The sequence below is a fragment of the Microchirus variegatus genome (genome assembly GCF_963457635.1).
Source record: "Microchirus variegatus genome assembly, chromosome: 5".
In the NCBI taxonomy this organism is placed as follows: Eukaryota; Metazoa; Chordata; class Actinopteri; order Pleuronectiformes; family Soleidae; genus Microchirus; species Microchirus variegatus.
Genome location: NC_139806.1, coordinates 10,334,474 through 10,354,492, shown reverse-complemented (window position 1 = coordinate 10,354,492; position 20,019 = coordinate 10,334,474). Strand labels below are relative to the sequence as shown.

The 20,019-nt window shown below is 41.9% G+C and overlaps 1 protein-coding gene across 11 annotated transcripts; it reads left to right on the top strand.

The window, feature by feature from the left end:
* Window positions 1-301: 301 nt before the first annotated feature.
* Window positions 302-18,081, top strand: LOC310927907 (abl interactor 1-like). 11 transcript variants are annotated; one of them, XM_083890326.1, is made up of 11 exons: window positions 302-452; window positions 6,549-6,716; window positions 10,311-10,487; window positions 12,786-12,800; window positions 13,106-13,206; window positions 13,325-13,465; window positions 13,856-13,956; window positions 14,778-14,960; window positions 15,962-16,054; window positions 17,603-17,788; window positions 17,892-18,081. In XM_083890326.1, exons 1-11 carry the CDS (start codon window positions 336-338, stop codon window positions 18,065-18,067), a joined length of 1,458 nt encoding a protein of 485 aa, XP_083746452.1. In that variant the 5' UTR covers window positions 302-335; the 3' UTR covers window positions 18,068-18,081. The 11 variants fall into 11 exon arrangements, with proteins under 11 accessions (XP_083746452.1, XP_083746450.1, XP_083746449.1 ...); XM_083890324.1 differs by having other exon boundaries at window positions 14,763-14,960; XM_083890323.1 differs by having other exon boundaries at window positions 14,748-14,960.
* Window positions 18,082-20,019: the final 1,938 nt, after the last annotated feature.

Below are 20,019 nucleotides of genomic sequence, written 5' to 3'. Positions count from 1 at the left end.
TTAAAATACATTTTTTACATGTATTTTTTGTCCAAGCATGGCACTACATACCCTTTTCTATGCTACACCAGACAGTGATCGCAGTGAAATGTGATTGGTGAACAGCTCCTCGCTGTCGGCCTGTCAGCCAATCAGCATTCAGCCTTTACAGCGTAGCTGCGATTTGTCACGGGCTGTTGTGAATCGGAGCCCAGGCTTGAGAGCCCTTCTCTCCGGTCAGCAGCAGCAGCAGCGGCAGCAGCGGCAGCAGCGTTAGCTCAGCAGCGCAGCATCACTGCCTCACTGAAAAGCACAGAGAAGACAGAGGGAGAGACAGCAATGCAAAGGGATGTAAGATGGCAGAGCTACAAATGCTACTAGAGGAGGAAATCCCTGCCGGTAAAAGAGCGCTGGTGGAAAGCTACCAGAACCTGTCCCGGGTCGCCGAATACTGTGAAAACAATTATGTCCAGGTAAGAGAAGCGTTTAACGGCGGTTGTATTCGGTGTTTTTTTTTTTTCTAGAGAGGCTGTATCTCCGTCGTGTCTGCGTCGCCGCTGCTGTTCTAACGGTTGTGGAAGTGGGTGAAACCACAGCGGCAGGAAACGTTGGTCGCGACGAAAACGGAACCTCAAAACCGCTACAAACATGGAGCGGCCTTTTCTTCTGCCGGGGCCCCGGCACAGAGAGTGACCGAGCCGCGGCTCTCTGCTCTGGTAGACACGGCTGTGCTGCTCGGCTCGGCTCGGTCATTTCTCGTCTCGGGGCCGGCCGGTGGGTCGGTGGGACTCGGGCCGCTCCGGTGCTCACATTTCCAGGCTGTGCTGCTGGGGGCTTTCAGAGGGTGTGTCGTTGTTATGACCAAGTGGTTTGTCATTGACTGCATTCTCTGCGAGCGAACTGTGACTCACTACACACACACACTACATTATTACATAGGATGTATAAGCCATGTGTATTCACATATAATTACAGAATGCATGTTTGATTTGCGTAAAATACAGTGAATCTTTTTGTATATCTATATATTTAGCAAAGTATGAATGGATTGATAGTATTAAGGGTGTAAATCTGCTCTTTGACCACGTTGCGATGTGATATTGATTCTGTAGACAGCATTACTGATGACACCCATATACTGATCTGACACAGTCCCATTCATTTCTATACGATTTCTGGTCTTTGCAGTTGATATGAAACAATACTTGCACGCCTATTTACAATTATATTTATATCAGCTCAGAAAAAGCAAACCAACACTTATAAAGGTGCATTATGTAATAAATCTAAAGCAACTGGCCATAAAATAATGTTAATATAACATACTTAACTCACCAACAACAGTACAGCCAAGATATTTGCATTAAAAAAAAATATTTTGCAGACTGCAAATCCGCCAATCATTGCATTCAGTAGAGTCTCAGCTGCCGAGCAACCACGGGTCGCCAGTTACGTCAGAAAACGAAACTTAAAAGACCTCTGTATTTTGAATTTGAATTTAGTAACCGTTTTTGGCCACATTCTTACATATGGCACCTTTAAGAGTCTCATTTCAAATTAATTCAAAAATAATTTAGCCATTATTTATTTTAGGGCATTGACCCTTTATTTATTTATTTATTTTCTGATTATCTTTTGTATGCATTTAATAATTAGTTTATAAATGATTTTAATGTTAAGTGCACTGCAGTGTAGACACAGAATTCAGATTGAGACAAAATTAGTGTTGTTCAACCTGTGTGTATTTAAGTTAAACCATTTACTCTTATTATTATTATTATTTACTCTTTTATTTGCATTGATAGAGGAAACTGTTGCGCTCACTGAATCAATTTATTGATCCAGATTACTTATTAGGTTCACTGAAACATTTCCCATTTGCTATTTGTTCTTATTAGCTATTAACACAGGCATCTTCCACATCTTGGGACGGTCATTTAAGCCCATCGTGGTGCACATATACTGTAGTAATGTAATAATATGATACTATACCTTATTTATAGAGATTATATGATCCAAAATCCAGATTACAAAGGGCTTTGTAGGCAACATTTAAATATCGTTGAAGAAAATTCAAATTAAATCAGGCATTGCTGTTAAGGTGACATATAAAACATGGCCCCAGTACATGGCTCTGCATTATTTTCTTCTAATTAGATGCACTGGGCAGTTCAATAATAGGTGAGCCTGCTTTTTTGCTGTTTATCCAGAGTGACCAGTTAAAGAACTGGATGAATACATTATGAAAAGCAGTGGGACAACATCAGTGTCTCCAGCTTTACTGTTTAATGACCATGTTGATGCCGGTTTTATTTATCCACATCAAAACACTTGTGGTTTAGTGACATGATTATATAAAATAAATAGGCTTAATGGCCTGATGGAGCTCAAGTATATTTATTTAAATGTTTGGGGATTTCTAGTCTCCAGAGGAGCTGGCATTGAACCATGTCACCCTGAACACTGTGATGGCTGACACTGTAGACCATCAGTGCAGAGTGTGTGTTGGCAGACTGGCACGAGCCAGAAATCCCACTGTGCTCCAGGATGTTTTTTTTTTTTTTTTTTTACTATGGTGCTGCTGTAATAACCTCCGATCACTAAAGCATGGGTGTCATTAGAACTGCTATTGTGGTTGCATGAATGACTAGATTCACCACTCTGTGATTCAGTATGTTCATCTCAAGTATTAACGCTCTGCTCAAACGGTTATTGCCGCTTACGTGATTTGATTTGAAGTCTCAGAGGAACATCTCACAGTTGGGGAGAATGTGTTGTGTGTGTGGTGGTAAGTCTGTTGTGATACACACAAATAGTACACATCACGCCCACCCTTTTCTGCCTGTTACTTTTAAGAACTGTATATATTTAAAAAAGCATTCATTACTTTTTAAGCCCTTTCTAGATGTTTGGTCTCAGGTTTCTATATCAACAGCTCTAAGGTCCTAAAATTCAGCTTTTCTGTGCGGGTGCCTCACACACATAATTTAAAAGCAATCAAAGCGGATAGGGCGTTTGTGACCAGGCCCCCTACATCTGCATGAAACAGCCTTCCAGGGGAGATAAGGACAGTGAAATACAGCATAATGTCTCTTCTTAATATCTTCTATAATCTAAGTCAATCATAGTATTGTTATTTAGGTTGAAGTTGGTATCTGTGATGCTACTTTAATGCCTCCTTTTACCTTTTTCGTACACCTCATTTCAAGATTTATACTTGCTTAACTTGGTGATGTTTTACATATTAGTTTGTGTGAACATTAAAGGGCTATAGACAGTAGTTGCTCATGCACTTTTGTTCATAAACTTGCTGAGAAAACTTGCTCAGCAAACCACATTACTTATTGTGGATGCTCACAAACCATGACGTTAGACTTTTCGTCAGACGGTGTCTCAAAATTGACAAATCTGATTTAATCGGTGACTGAAGTATCTTTCACGTACCAGTTGATTAAGAATCTCTGACATGTTAACGAGAGTACGTTATGCCATACTGCATGTCCACCTGCTTTGTCATATTCCGTAAAGCCCAATTTATACTTCTGCGTAAAGTGCTCTGCGTAGGCTACGTAGAGACTCTGCGTCGACGCAGAGACTGTCGAAGAGCCTCTGCGTCGTCTCCGGGTGCACGAAATATTTTTTAAGTGTCCGTCACTCCGTCAAGGGACAACGGAGACGGCAAGAGCTGCGATTGGTCCTCAGGACAGGCCGAGCGAAGCTGCTCTGTGCCGGCTCTCAGTGCGCTCCGGGCGTCCTGACAGAGGCGGAGCTGATCCCCGCCGATAACGCCGCTGCCGAACTATAAATACGTCATATCTTTACACACACAGCACATGTTTAGACTCTAAATGGCCAATTTCTCGCCTCAAATTATCTTAAAACTGCGTTCCGTCACACAGAAAAGTGAGAAACGGCCACTGTTTCAACAACAACAGTCTTTCTCTCTCTTTCTTTCTCGGACGCCATTGCTCACTGTAGCCAGAAGCACAACAACCTTGCGCAGCGACCCCTACTGATCGGGCGGGAAAATGCAGTGTCCGTCACCACGACGCAGAAGTATAAATGCTCGAGGCGTCTCCGTGGTGACGCAGACGGATAACGCATACGCAGTCGGAGAAGTATAATGTGGCCTTAAGAGTATACCTCCATGTCTTAAGCGCCTTTTCCACCAATGGTACCAGCTCGCCTCGCCTCGACACGGCACGGTTTAGGTTGGTTTTCCACTACACAAATAGTACAATACTGAAAGTGGGCGGAGTCATCACTGCACGGCTGCATGAAACCGCCGTGACTTTGTTTAACACACGTGAGACACACACACAGATGAGTGATTTGCAACTGAATCACTAGAATCAGTTCATTCAAAAGATTTGTTCGGGGTTTGTGATGCGTCTCGTCGTCAGTCTCGATCAGCAGTGCTGTCGCTAAATACACCAGACTCCTCTGTTAAATAGCTGGAGATTAACCCACGTATTTAGGATTTTTAAGTCTTTTTAACTGATCTACAGTTCGGCATTGTTCGGCTTGACTCTTGTGACTTCGTGTGACGGCACTCTGACCAATCGGTGGCCGGCAGTCTGGCGACGTCACGCTTAGTATCGCCTTAGCTCGCCAGAGCAGGTACTAAAAATGCTAGTGGAAACGCAACTTTATCATGCCGAGGCGAGCCGGTGGAAACACGCCATTAATGTAGGATGGATCTGCAGAACAGCCATCCCCACTATAAACCTGAGTGCCAAAATGACTGACAATGATATGTAAATCCAAAAATAAGTAAGTATGAAGCTCTCTAAGTCTCTCCAGCGTCCTGTGTCAGTTTAAAACTGACAGACCGTCACCTTTAACACTTCGCTTTAGCTGCATGAAAGCACAACACATTTGAGTTTAAACTTTTCCTCTGACATTTGTGCTCCCTTTGAATTAAATCTGTTTTAATGATGATCGTGCAGCTTTAAGGATGAGCATATAAAATCATCCAACTGTTTTAGTTGAAGAAAATAATCTTTTTATTTCAGGGTGTTTGATGAACACACATCATTGGGTGGATGACTCAGCTGAACGTTAACTCTCACGTTGACCCCATCAAAACCAGAAAACCTCTGTGTTTCCTCTCTGACTCATGGCTTTTTCATTCATGATTCATACGTTCCGTGTCGTCGCGGTCGTTGTTTTTACATTTTTAAGGTTGAGTCCTGAAAGCAACACCAAGTGAGTGCTTACGAAACTCCTATGTAAGCCTCATATGAAAAATAATCTCTCAAAGCAGTGAGTGATTGCGTGAAGAAGAGAGGGAGATCCATAATGAACGATTGTTATTTGGGAGAGGTAGGGTATATTTCGAGGGAGACGAGACATTTTTAGATCGCTTTAATTAGTTGTAATTGCTCCAGTTCCCCTCTCTGTTATATAAAGTGTTCTTTATTGAAGAGAAGTGTATATTTCTGTCTAGCACCAGTGCTGAATGGTTAATCTATCATTTTCAAATAGAACTCACAATTTGAATGTGAAACAGCGCAGTTAGCAAATGGCAAAGAGTGCAATTTAGGATTGATTTTTTAAAGTAGAGGTTGTCAGATATGGGTTATTCTAGGCACATATATTTCCTTTTTTCCCTTCAGCACTTGGTAGTTGGTAGTAATGGCTAAATTTGACATCTGTGTCATTGGAATATATACATACGTCTGCGTTTTTCAAACACGTGTATGAAGACTTGGGAATAACGCTGAGTAAGCCTGTGTAGTTTTCTCTTTCTATTACTACCTTCCTTTGTGTTTTACAAAATGGAAGTAAGTGGTGTTCATGGCAACGGCTGACCTGCCGGTCCCAACAGAAATCTGCAGTGAGTGGACAGTATTGCTGCAGGTGGTTTACAAGGTAGCAGGTGGGTGTGCGGTGGTGTTGTAAAAATGGTGTCATTGCACAGGTCCACTCATGCAGTTGTTGCCTGATAACAGCAGGATTTACTGTAGCGTTTGTCAAACTCGGTGACTGATCAACACAGTACGTATACAAAAAAAAGGATTCAATTCAGCTGGTATAATGCTTTAAAATAATTCAAAATGTGCGTATAACTTGCTGCCAGTGTCAGTGTTAGTTGTCGTCCTACTTCCAGAAACAGATCTGACTGTCCCCTGTTGGAGAGGTTCTCTATTTGGCCTTCCTTTTGTTCCTGCTTTGCTTCTAAACTATAAATATGTGCATACATTCAGTATCGTTGCTATTTAAAGGTGTCCAGTTCAGCTGGGTAATGTTTTGGCTTTTGAGAAAAATGTCTTGGAATTCCTTCTCACTACACATAACTCCCACAATGCACCAGTCTCATAAGTTATTAGGGTTATTGTTCCAGGCTGTTTAGAGTAAGTGAATGGACCTGCCAAATGCTGTGAAGTGTCCTCTCACTTCACTGGTAGTAACAATAGCATTGCAGCATTTCCTCCCGGCTTTTCCGAACAATTGGACTTCCCTCTGACAAATTCTCAATTCTTTCCTTCCCACACATCATTTTTTTATTTTTTTATCCTGACTTCTTATTTCTCTTTGTCTCCGTCCCTCCTATCTCTCGCTGCCAGGCTCAAGACAAGAAGAAGGCCCTGGAGGAGACCAAGGCCTACACCACCCAGTCTTTGGCCAGCGTAGCCTACCAGATCAACGCCTTAGCAAACAATGTGCTGCAGCTGCTCGACATCCAGGCCTCGCAACTACGGCGCATGGAGTCCTCCATCAACCACATCTCCCAGGTAGGTCAAAAAAAAAAGAGTCAATAGAATTAAAATAGTGGAATCAACAGAATATATTCTCAGGATAGCTGCAGTGTTATCCATTTTATCCATATTACATTGTATTATATTAGTTCGATACTCACTTGAGACACACACACACATATATGTATATATATACATATATACACACATATATATATAAATATATGCATACTGTAGTGTTATCCATTTTATCCATACTACATTGTATTATATTAGTTTGTTACTCACTTGAGACACACATATATGTATATATGTGTATATATATGAATACACACATACATGTATACACATACATATACATATATATACACATATGTAGATATATGAATATATCTACATATATACAGTCGTCTGTATATATGTGTGTGTTTCAATTCAAACTTTTGTTCTGGAATTTTAGAACTGGTGCTATTTGCATTTGGTACCACATGTTTTTATTCCTTCCATCTTTTATCAATTTATCCTCTACAAGAGTGTTCGTGGAAAAACATACCGAATGACTGATAGGTATCCGTAGAAAGTAGAATAATCTTTTCTAACACTGAGGCACACAATAACATATTTACATCAAATTGAGACAGGCAGAGCGACAGATACGACAGAGGCATGAATCATGCCGGAGCTGCTAGACCTCCTGTTTCACTCCCTCTCTCACTCTAACGCTGTCCCTCTGTGTCTGTCAGCCAGTGAATGTCCCCCCCTCCCCTCCCCGTGTGCTTCATTAAGCCTGTCAGGGATGAAGTGAAATCCTGACGCCAGCACTCTCGCCTGGTTAGCATGTCCAGCGCCCACTGTACTCCACAGGCTGCATGTTAGATTCAGTATGAAGATGAACAGCGAGAGGCTTGAATTGTTTTCCTGAAGGAATGGCAGCAGCTCGTCTCTTCTCCCATAGAACACGATGTCAATTTTGTAAATTGTGTTCCCCGTTGCGCCCAAAATGATTTTAATTTTGAGTTTACAAAATGATATGCATCTCACAAACCTTCCGCAGGGAAAATGTCGATTAGTCTAGCAGTAAGTGACACGTACAAGAAATTGAGTTAGACCTCCTCGATCCAGACGAGTGTTTTTCAGACTTGGATTGTGCAAATTGTCTTGACTTGCGAGAGTTAAAGGGTGGGGGAGACGGTGGAAGGTAGATAAACACTGCTGCCAAATTCAAGTCTCACATCTGTGGGATTTGAATGGCCACAGTCGAGTTTGGCTGTCACAGAATTATCTAAGAGAGGCTGCTACTTGAATGCAAAACAACAGGACAGTGTGTTTAATCAAAACAGAGCTCTGGCTGTCTATTTCAGCTCTTTGTGTGTTCGAGCTAAATCGAATGGTTGTGTTCCGCTTGTCCTCATTGTGTCTGAGCAAACAAATAGAAAGAAAATGCTTCCTTTTGATTCTGTGTTGTCTAAAAAAAAAATCACTTTACTTCATACCTCTGTTCCATTTCACTTGAATCCTGTCTGCTTCCTTTTTTCTCTCCCAAATTATCATTCATCTACTCAGTGACCCACTTCTGCCACTTTCAGCTCAGAACATCTATTCTCAGAACGCCAGCACAAAGGTTAGGCGCGCAGTTTATCGGCGATAACGGATGGCGAAATAAATCTCGGAAGTGCTCTGAAGGCTCTGCTAACAATAAAATGTGCATCGTTCACTTCAAATTTGACCCGTTCACATGATCTCTGGGCTGGTTTTCAAGAAATTCATGGCCATCTTAAAAGAAAAATCACACATCACTTCTCACTAAGTGTCAATAAAATGTGTTCAGTGCAAATACCGAAGCCAAGATACAGACATTTATGAATGAGCTACTTGTTCATTGTGTCCACAGTATCAAGATTAATATAAAGGTATGGTGTTAGAGTCGATAATAATAAATAAAGTCCCAAATCTAAAGCCCAAATAGTTAATTTTCTTATCATCTGTCCTCTCTCCTTTTCCTTTCACTCATGGGAGCTTGATCTATTTTCTGTCTCTGCCTCGCCTCTCTGTCCCTCTCCAGTTTTGCTTTTGTCACTTTCTCTGATCTGCACTCTGCCTCCACCCGTCTGTCAGTGGAAGGAAGTAGGCAGGTCTTTTTTTTTTTTCTTACTTCCCATCTGAACCTGGGTGTGTCGCTCACAGTTTCCTCTCCTAAAAACAAAATGAGCATGCACGCTCTCGACATTTACGCGGAGGCACAGACGGAGGTTTTTTTAGGGCAGCAGGAGGGAGCAGCGGCCGTGGGTCAAATGTACGACTCAAATCGGAATCGCAGTCTCTCTGGTGGCCTTTTTCATCCCACAGCTTGCAGAGAGAGGCGGTCCTACAGCAGTGGAGAATGATGTGTTGGTTATTGATGTGTGACCTCATTCCTGTGTGGGTTTGCTTCAAAAATACACACACGCCCTTATGTGCCCTTTACAGTCTTTATATTATGCAAAATCAACTTTTTAATCTTTTTAATACTTATATTTGGGACTCTGGAGTAGACAAAGTATGAAAAAAGATGACTCAGTCATGTTTTTGTGGAGAGGAGATAAAACACGCAATGTTGACTTCCACACTCATTGCTACGTCACAATGAGACATTCCTGGAATTGTTGTCTCACAGAGCTCCGCTTTGTCCCTAAAAAACGTGAGAGTGCAGGCGAGGGCAATAGTATCCGGAAGAGCGGAAGTCCACTAAGTGTTCTATTCTTGTCTGCACAGTGCAGCAGAGAGTTCTACACAAACTTCCAGCCTCAGAGGATTTACATGTCCAGTGGATACATTTTATATATGATGGCAATGTGCCTGCTAGAGTCGACAAATGATGGCTTTTCCAAATGCTAACTGCTGTTAGCTGCCGGAGCCTCAGTGACGCTGACATAGTTTCCTGTGTCTCATTTGCATTTAAAGAGACAAACACTCAAAAGCGAGCGTTCTGAACAGGGCTGTTTTGGCAGAGTGATTGAACTGCTGTGGTGCTTCATCCTTAAGGTATTTTGACCAAAGCATGTGACAGACATGTTCATTAGGACACCAGGGAACTAGGTCCACTTGGAGAAATAGGGTATAATATGCCTACTTTAAAGTCGTCTGCACTCTTATGCTTCACTCCACACATTTATCACTCCTTTCACTTTCATTTGTCTATCATGAATTGAAGGTCAGATCATGCAGGACACCTGAGTGATGAAGACGTACATTACAGAAGAGGGCTTTGTCTGAAGAGCCTCAGGGTGTAGGCCAGTGCACAGTTGTAGGTCAGTAGGAGTTCAAAAGGACGGCCACAGAGTGAGCGTGCGTGTCCCAGCAGTGAGGAGGTTGTGTTATTTTAAAAGCACAAGGGAAAGAAATATTTTTGTTTTCTGCAAATTCTTATATGAACACTGGCACTGAAGTCATAAATAGAACTCAAAAAGTAAAGCCCTTCATAATAAAATGAGATGGAAAAGGAGGTGATTGCTCCTCCTGCTTCTGGGGGACTTTTACTTTGACATAGTCACGAAACACAGACATAGAATGATCTGAATTATAATAATGCTGAATTTACAGGACGCTAAGCAAACTCTAAATATTTGTTTTGTTCCTTTCTTTCTCATGCAGACGGTGGACATTCATAAAGAGAAGGTGGCACGTCGGGAGATCGGCATCCTGACCACAAACAAAAACACCTCTCGCACCCACAAGATCATAGCCCCGGGCAACATGGAGCGGCCGGTGCGCTACATACGAAAGCCCATCGACTACACGCTGCTGGATGACGTGGGACACGGCGTCAAAGTAAGAGTCTCCTCTTCCTTATTTTGTTTGTTGTGCAAATTGTTTGTTGTGCAAATATATACTATATAATAGACTATATTATATGTCACATCCTAGTTTTTGTTCTTTTCTTTTTTTTTAGAAAGCATTTGATGCTTTGTTCTAGCTTCAGCACAGTCGGACAGCAACTGTAAATCTAACACTATACCGTTCAAATATTTGGGGTCATCTATCCAATAGCCTTCTAACACGATTAGCAAGCACAATGTACCATTAGAACACTGGAAATGGGCCTCTATACACCTATGTACATATTCATTAAAAACCAGACGTTTGCAGCTAGAATAGTCGTTTACCACATTAACAATGTATAGAGTGTATTTCTGATTCATTTAATGTTATATTCATATTAATTGAAAAAAGTGTGTTTCCTTTCAAAATAAGGACATTTCTAAGTGACTCCAAACTTTTGTCCATCAGTGTCAATCTTGCAAGTAAGACATACTTAGAGTTGTCAAGTTCACAAGTTCACACCTTCATGTGAACAAGCTGAATGAAGCATTCATGATTCGCTCAAAAACTACAGGCCAATCAATACAACAGGTCCTTTAGTGAATTAAATACAGAAACACACAGAAATGTAATTAAAAGCAACAGTGCAAGAGTAAGTTGGTAGATGACTGTGTGAGTCCAGAGTGTGACTAACAAGGAGGCATTTTAGGCCAAGTATTACTCATAACACCACATCTCCTATTGAATCATGAGGAAATTTTCAGTTTTCCGGCTCATTCTTCAATGTTTCATTCTCTCTCTCCCCATGATCCATCCGTTCCCTCCTCCTCCTCCATTTCCCCCTCTTTGATACAGCATTCTGTGTGTGTACACGCAGCCGTGTGAATTGATTGTCGATGTCATAAATGTGCACGGCGTCTGAGGAGGACTCTTCATCCCTCTCTGCCCCCCCTGTCTCTGGTTGCCTGTTGCGATCGTAGCTGTCCACTGATTCAGATTCAGAAGCCAGCGTTTCCTCCTCTGAGAGCTGGGCTCACACTGAGACATTTTTGTCATGGCAGCGCTATGCAAATAAAGCATGGTTCATGGAGGCTGCAGTTTATAGATCTCATTATAGATGCTGCCACCTATTATCCAAGTTTGTTACTTGTAATCAGGGTTAAATCATTGTTGGATTTTGCGTGCGTGTGACAGTGACTGCATTCATCTGCATGGATGTGCTCACGCTTGCTGCAGCGCAGACAGAGATGCGTACCGTATTCCATATTTTTCCACCACATCACCCCCCTCCCAACGCAAACGTGCACTAACACGGTTGGAATAATTCAGGTGCTCATTTTCTCGCCTCTGCATCTGCTAGATTCACAATAGTACACTATAGATCATAGATTTCCGGTGTCCTTGATGACGCCATGACAGTGTGGCCCATGTCATAACTATATCCAAATAAACAAGTACATTTTTGTTTTGCTGTGTAGCAGCTAATTAGAACTCTTCCCCTCACAGCCTATATTTCCCCCCCCAGACTGTGGTGGAATCCCTCGAGTGGTGGAAGGTGTGATCACCTCCACCTGCAGTTGTTGCCTCCACATCCACATTATCAGGGGAACTCAGACCTGAGCGCCGCAAAGAGCCGTTCGCACGTTCACGGATGACTGTGCTCACCCTTCCTCCGTAATAGCCTCTATTGGCATAACTGTCAGTTACCAGGGAGACGCAGTTTCGGCCTCTCAGACAGTCTGAACCCTTCACTCCGGGTTCTTTATGACCTCACTGTGCCCCAGTGTTTCTGATTCCCCAAGCAACGCTTAAAATGTCAGCACAGCCCAGCGTTGTCTAACCGCAGCTCGATTATTTCTCCTGTGTGTGTGTCCGATGATTTAAGCGATCGTCGATGTGATCGCAGCGCATAATAAGATAAGATAAGATAAGAAGTCCTTTATTCGTCCCGCAGTGGGGAAATTTACAGTGTTACAGCAGCAAGACAGTAACACACACGTCTGGATGTGCTCACGTCACGCACAGAGAATAGACTGATGGAGGAGCAGTTTCTCTCTGTGTATTAATCTAACATCTGGACAGGTAGATGATGCTGATAAATGTTACTTTCAATCAGATTTATTACCCTGTCTCGACCGTTGCTCTTTCCAATATTGATTATTTACGTTTATTAACAAGAGAACTGTCCATAAAGGAAGCTACATTTTCATGCTTACTTTCACTATAATGATGGCGTTTTTCTTTTTTAAACTATTAACCAATAAGCATTTCTTCTTGTGTCTTCTCTTTCTGCTTGCTTGTACTCAGTGGCTTAAGGCCAAGGTAAGACATGCTCGTCTTTCTCTTCTTTTTGTCCTGTGTTGTCATAAAACTGCAAAGCTACAGCATCGAAATATCACGCACCTTTGAAAACGACTTCATTTTAAGACATTGTTAATTGTGTATTTTTGGTGGTGTGAATATTGTACTATTCATAAATCCTGTTAACTGCTGTACTATAGGAGTTATGTTACAGTAAATAAATAACCAAGAGGAAGTAGAGATTTTGTCTTATATTTTCCGGGACTTAAAAGTCACTGGTATCAGCTGATCCGCATTGTTTCAACACATTTCTGCTCCTCTAGCAACATGGGAACAATGCTGCAGGGCGAGGAGGGACGCTCGCCAGGACCAACCCCCCGACACAGAAACCCCCAAGCCCCCCTATGGCCGGTCGTGGTACCCTGGGGTACGTAACTTGTAGCAGTTGTGTTTTTAAATCGTTTTTAAATGACTATTGCTCCATAAGTATAATCTGTGATCTGCATTTTCCTGACTGAAGCATTGATTTATCTTCTGCCGTGCAGGCGTAACACCCCCTACAAGACACTGGAGCCGGTGAAGCCTCCCGTGGTGCCCAACGACTACATGACGAGCCCGGCCCGACTGGGCAACCAGCACAGTCCTGCACGCACAGCCTCGCTCAACCAGAGGCCCAGAACACACAGGTAACACACACACTCTCTGCTTTTAACCAAACTGACAGAACTCTGCTGATTTATTATTGTGCACAAGCTTACTTTGGTAGGTGGGCAGGAGGAACTGGGGATTGAACCAACAAACTTACTAGTGTTTCAAAAAGTACTGTTAGACTACTTTTTTCTCTCTTTCCCAACTTGGACGCTGCTGTCCATAATTCTTTATTTAGTTCCATGTGACTCAATCCAGACAGCACGGAGCTTGTTGCCACAGTGACGGGACTATTGTTATGACAGAATGACATATGAGAGACTAATGATAGGATGTCAGCTGCTGTCATGTCATTAAGTGTGCCTCACACATCCTCTAATGATCATTGTAAAAGACTCATTTGTCTCTGTCTCTCTCTGTCTCTGCAGTGGCAGCAGTGGGGGTAGTGGCGGCAGGGAGAACAGTGGAAGCAGTGGAGTGGGTCTCCCTCTGGCTGTTCCCACCCCGTCCCCTCCCAGTTTGGGGCAAGGTGAGGCTCTGTGCTGTAACTTACAGCTCATCCACAAGTGTCCACAGTCAGCACTTTTCCATGTTAGGACGACGCTGCTAAACTGGGCGACGAAACTTTTGGTTATTAATCAGGACGTTTATGAAAAACAAAGAAAAGAAGAAGCCATATTTTGTAATTTTAGTGCCTGAAAACTGAAGAAGTGTTTGAAAGTGGAGTGACATCTAATGGTGAAACTGTAGACTGTCACAATGACACAAACACCATTTCCTTCTTCTTCTTTGTTGGTTTATGCCCTTGCCTACAGTAAGGCGACAAAAACCAAAACATCTTTTATTCTCTTTCTTTTAAAGGTCTTTTTTATTAATGACAGAATAACAATTTTTTTTTTTTTTAAATTAAATTAAATTAAATTAAATTAAATTAAATTAAATTAAATTAAATTAAATTAAATTAAATTAAATTAAATTAATAAAATAATTCATGTAATAAAATCAAATAATATACATATATATATATATATATATATGTATATTATATTTGATTTTATATATATATATATATATACATATATATATGTATGTATATAATAATAATTATATTATATATATTTATTATTTTTTGAACAACATCCACCCATGACACATACATTCCCCTGCCCAGATGAAGTTAGACACATATAACCACTGAGATTAAATTTAATAAAATAATAAACAAATATTTAAATTTGAAATACTGTTGAAACAGTAAGTAAATCAGGTCAAGGTCAATAATGTTGTTGTACTAAACTCTCTCATACTCCTCACCTACAGTGGCCACATCTTCAGCCTCGGTGCCCCAAGGCCCCGGCTTGGGTCCCATCCCCATGTCCCAGTTCGGCACAATCTCCCGCCAGATTTCCCGCCACAACTCCACCACCTCCTCGGCCTCCATGGTGTCGGCCACCGGCACTTACCGCCGCGCGCCCTCTGTCTCCTCCCAGCAGCCTCACATCAACGGAGGACCGGCCTACACACAGAACCCAAGTAAGAACCTCAGATTTGATCTGTTTATTTGTTGGTAATGTGTTTGTTAAATACCGTGTGGTTTCCTAGGATGAGTTAGAAATGGAGTGCAAATCAATCGGAATGTTTTTTGTGATATGATCTTAAATTAAATCTAGTGGAATTTCCTGCAAAGCCTTAGCTAAATAAACTTAAACCTAAACACTGGCCTCTGGGCCGATGAGATGTGAAAATGAATGTTGAAGCCTAATTATTGATACTGTTTACCGTTTTTGATCACATTTCTAATAGAGTTACGACATTATCACTTTAGTTGAAGGGTGTTTCTTGTTAGTTTTGAGCTCACTGATCTGTGGTGGACAGATGTGGTTCTGTGGTGAGAGCCATGTGGAATGATATGATTTTACTGCCTAGTGAGATCACAGTCGCCCACAGTCTATTACATGTGATTTATGAGTCAGACCTGGCCGACATGTGCGTGCGTGTGTGTGACATCATGTCTTTGAGTAAGGACATCTGTGTTTCTCTTTGTGTATGTGTCCATTTATCTTCTTGGCTTAAATTAGACCGCTCAGGTACAAGGTCATTCAGTAGAGGTCGCTCTGCGCACACACACACCGCTCTAATGAACTTTTAATGAAATCCTCTGCTGGATGAGATCCAGATGCAGCAGCTCCACCTGTAAATGCTGCAAATGTCTGCCGTCACCTTGTCACTATCGCACTTCTACAGAGAAGCTCAAATCTGCTGCTGCCTCGAGGCTTTGCTTCTGACTTCAAACAGACGCTGAGGTGGTAGATTTTCAGACTGAGATGAGGTGAAAATGCGACAATAACAGAAGACTAAAAGCTCCCTGCACTGTTTCACTTGCTCACACGCTTTTTGTCTTATTCTTTCTCCATTGTTATCCTTTTTTTCCCCTTTCCTTTCCTTGCACTGTCACTCTCTCTCTCTCTCTCTCTCTCTGTCCACTGCATCTGTTTATCTGCCATCTCTTTCGTTTCTGGGCGTCGCTGCTCCAGTGTCTGTGGCTCCTCCCCCTCCTCCTCCTCCCATGGTCCAGCTGACTCCACAGATCCCTCTGACCGGATTTGTAGCCAGAATGCAGGAGAGCAGTAAGTACTCGTATATACATACTGTACACAGACATGTACTTATATTACACATATTAATGAGGAAATACAGCGTGAAAGTGCAGTTTAATATATTAGATTTTCCAATCACATAGTTATAATAAGGGCTGGACGATGAGACGACACCAGGAAAAAATCCAGACCAGGTTATGCTCAGAGCCTTAGTTACCATGGTGATGAGGGTTCAAAAAGGAGCCTCTTTTGTGACACTTTGTGCTCAACTTGGCTCGCTAACCTACTCGTCTGGCTGTGGAGTCCAGTCCTCTGAACTCTGTTAATCATGTTGTTCCCATAAAGAGGTCCTTTGGTTGAATTTAGGCAAAAGTAACTCCTTATTTAGACGCGACGGACAGCCACGCAGCAACACATTCTACGTGGTAATACGTTATATGTCATTGTCAAAATAATAATAACACTACAACACTAGAGCTGAAACAATTAGATAATCGGTTTGAAGCTTTTTTATGATTAAAACAAGATTTTTCTTCGTTTCTTTGCTCCACACAACAGAGAAATCATTCAAACTGAATCATTCAAGAACATCGTCATTTCCATTTCCAAGGTTCTTTTAACATTTTCTGACATTTTCTGGACCAAACCTTTAATTCAACCTTCGATTAATCGGGAAAATAATCAACAGATAAATCGATTACGACAATAATCGTTAGTTGCAGCTCTAAACACGACACATAAAGGCTCACAACCACCTGTATAACAATCACAGAACCCTTCAGCTTACTCTAACTTTGTCTGGATCTGAAAACAAAACTAAATCAGAATGCAGGTCAGGTCTGATCAGTATTCTCTATGCAAACTTCCACCACCAATTTCCACATTATTTGCACGTACAAAACACAGAGACTTAGATTGAATTCTCTACATTATAAAACAAGAAATAAAGGTATTTAACCAAGCAGCCAGGCAGCCCTAGTGGATTTAGATCTTCATAGAGATTTGTATCTGTGTTGCTCTGCTAATATTGTATAAATATACTGTATGTCTATATATCTGTCACTACACCTCTGTGGCTTGCTACGCTCAGCACACCTTCTCTTGCACTTTATGTGGGGTTGAAGTAAAAAGCACTTGCCCCCCCCTCCCCTCAGATGTCTGTCTGTTGCCATAGTGATGGCACCATCACTGAAAGCTTGCACCTCCCCTGTACTCTGTCCACTAAAGAGAGAAAATGTGACCCCATGCTACGTCCCCGTGATTTACCGTCCGCTGTCCGCAGTGGAGAAGAAGAACTGTTTGTACCTGTCTGCTCAAACGTAACGATGGAAGCACATGACCTCACATGACTCACACAGTAGATTATGGTTGTGTCATGGTGTGGTTTTTCCTTTAGAAATTGCTCCTCGGAACATAAACAGGAAGTGTTTTCCATTAAAAGTCACACTTTTATTCATCAAAAGAGTTGCAAAATGAATAGAAAATATAGTCCAGACATTGACGAGATGACTGCTGCACCAGATCGGACACATTTTGAAACTTTTCCTTATTGTTCTCTTGCACTTCCTGCTCCTCCAGTAACGGACAGCCCTGCCCCGCCTCCTCCACCTCCACCAGAGGACATGGGTGTGTTTGAAGAACCCTCTCCTCCTCCTCCACCTCCTCCTGTGGACTACGAGGAAGAGGACGCAGCAGTGGTTCACTACAGTGATCCCTACGCTGACGGAGACCCCCAATGGGCCCCCAAGGCTTATTTAGAGAAAGGTTACAAAACAATATTTCAATATAGTTTTTTTTGCTCTTAAATAGTGGGGAAAAAAACGGATTTATTATTTAACCTGCTTCTACTTATTATGCCTTTCCCCAGTTGTGGCCATCTATGACTACTCCAAGGACAAGGAGGACGAGCTGTCCTTCATGGAGGGCGCCATCATCTACATCATCAAGAAGAACGATGATGGGTGGTATGAAGGCGTCAGCAACGGCGTCACCGGACTCTTCCCAGGAAACTACGTGGAGTCGATCATGCACTACGCTGATTAAAGGAGAAAAAGGAAGAGAAAAAAAAAAGTACACGTGAATGCAGTGCAGTGATCCAAGTCCACACAGCTTCTGTTTTCAATGAAGTGCCATGGTGACGTATTTGGAATAAATGTTTTTTCTTTTTTTTTTTTTTAGAGGAGTTTACACTTTTGACAGTTTTGTTCTGCTCTGGAAACAAAAAAGAAAGAAAAGAGAGACAGAGATGACACCGATGAAGGAGGTAGCTTTGGATGAGGGGGTCTGTTAGTTTACACTGTGGATGAAAGGGTGGAGGATGAACCCTTTTTGTTTTCCCGTCACTGTCACATCTAGGGCTGTCAAGGTTATTGTAGTACGACCCGAGAGGGACCTCAAAGAATCTCAACTCCCATTTTTGAAGCCTCTGGAGTCGTGATTAGGCCGGCGGCGTGTTGACAATTTTGCAAATGAAGGTTCCCAGGCTCCCATTGGACGACACCAGCTGTCAGTCACACAGGTGTCCAGTCATATGTGCCGTACTTTATTGACCTCCGCCAAGGAGGTATATGTTTTCGTTTGTCTGATTGTTTGTGACATAACTCGAAAAGTCACAGATGGATTTGGATGAAATTTTCAGGAAATGTCTGCAATGGGACCAGGAACAAGTGATTACATTTTGGGCGTGATTCATGGGGTTGTGGCTCATGCTCCAATATTGGCGTGGCGGAGGTCTGCGCTCTCCGAGTGCTTTTCTAGTCTTCTAAATGGGATCATCGCTAATGAAGAAGACGTGAAACGAGCGATCGAGACCATTAACTCCTCATAAAAAATGTTTACAGAAGTCTAACTTAGTTGCCTCCTGGTGGCTCGTCAGTATATTTTTATTTCCGTATACAATCTATGGCGATACCACAGTTACGTCATGTTAAATTCACTATGTCAACACCTCAAAAAAACAACAGAAGCTCAATACCGTGACAGCCCTAGTCACACTAACCTGTGGGGATTCGTATCACTTCGACAACAACCTCACACGAAAATGTATAAATGATGTAATAAATATGTTAATTTTGCGCATGAGAAACCATTTCCAGTATATCCAGGATGCAGTACATCTACACAGTGAAGTATTACATGATATATTTTTTTTTGTTTTGTTTTTACGACATTGCACTGTAGACCAGCAGACCTGCTCTTCCCTCCTTTTAAGAAATCCATCTTAAAAAAAAATAAAAAAAAGATGCCCAAAAAAACAAGGACACACAAACATCAACAAGTGCATTAGGACACGACTGAATGGTCCATGTTGATGAAAGCAACCTGGAGAGTTGTGTGATGACTATGCTCTGTGTCTGTGGTCAAAGGGTGAAGTGAGTGGTGTACAGAATGAAAAAACATTCTTTTTTTCCGCGTGTGGTGGAGTTCCTTTCCGTTCTCTAACGGTAACATAAACGTGTATATAAAGTGTAACGTGAGAAGCTGCCAGTACAAAACATTTGTCAAGTGTGTTTCACCCGTGAGTCGCCATCAGCGTCAAGTGGAGGTGGTGCCAAGATATAGTTCTATTTTTTATTTTGACTCGTTTTATTTTGTCACCCAGTGCCATTTGAATCTGGTCAAAGTGGCTGTGTATAGACTTTTTATTTAACCGCTGTGTCATTTCGACCATCGGCATTATGTTCTCGGTGATGCTGTCCAGCTACTGTAGCAGAGCTCTGCGGTGGTTCTCAAAAAAATGTGAAGAAGGTGAAGAATTAACCATTGTTTTCCATTGTGTTGGAATAGCTGCACTGATTAGTTATCAACAAACTGTGATGATGACTTTTTAGGATTTCTTTTTTTTTCTTTTTCTCCCCCTTCATGTCAACTTAACCAACCTTTTTACATTTGCTGTGGTTTTCTGCCAGTGGTTGATGATGTGGTGCTTCACAATCGGTGCTCAATAACCATAACCGCCAACCCGGATCCACCTCAACACAACTCTGCATAGTAAT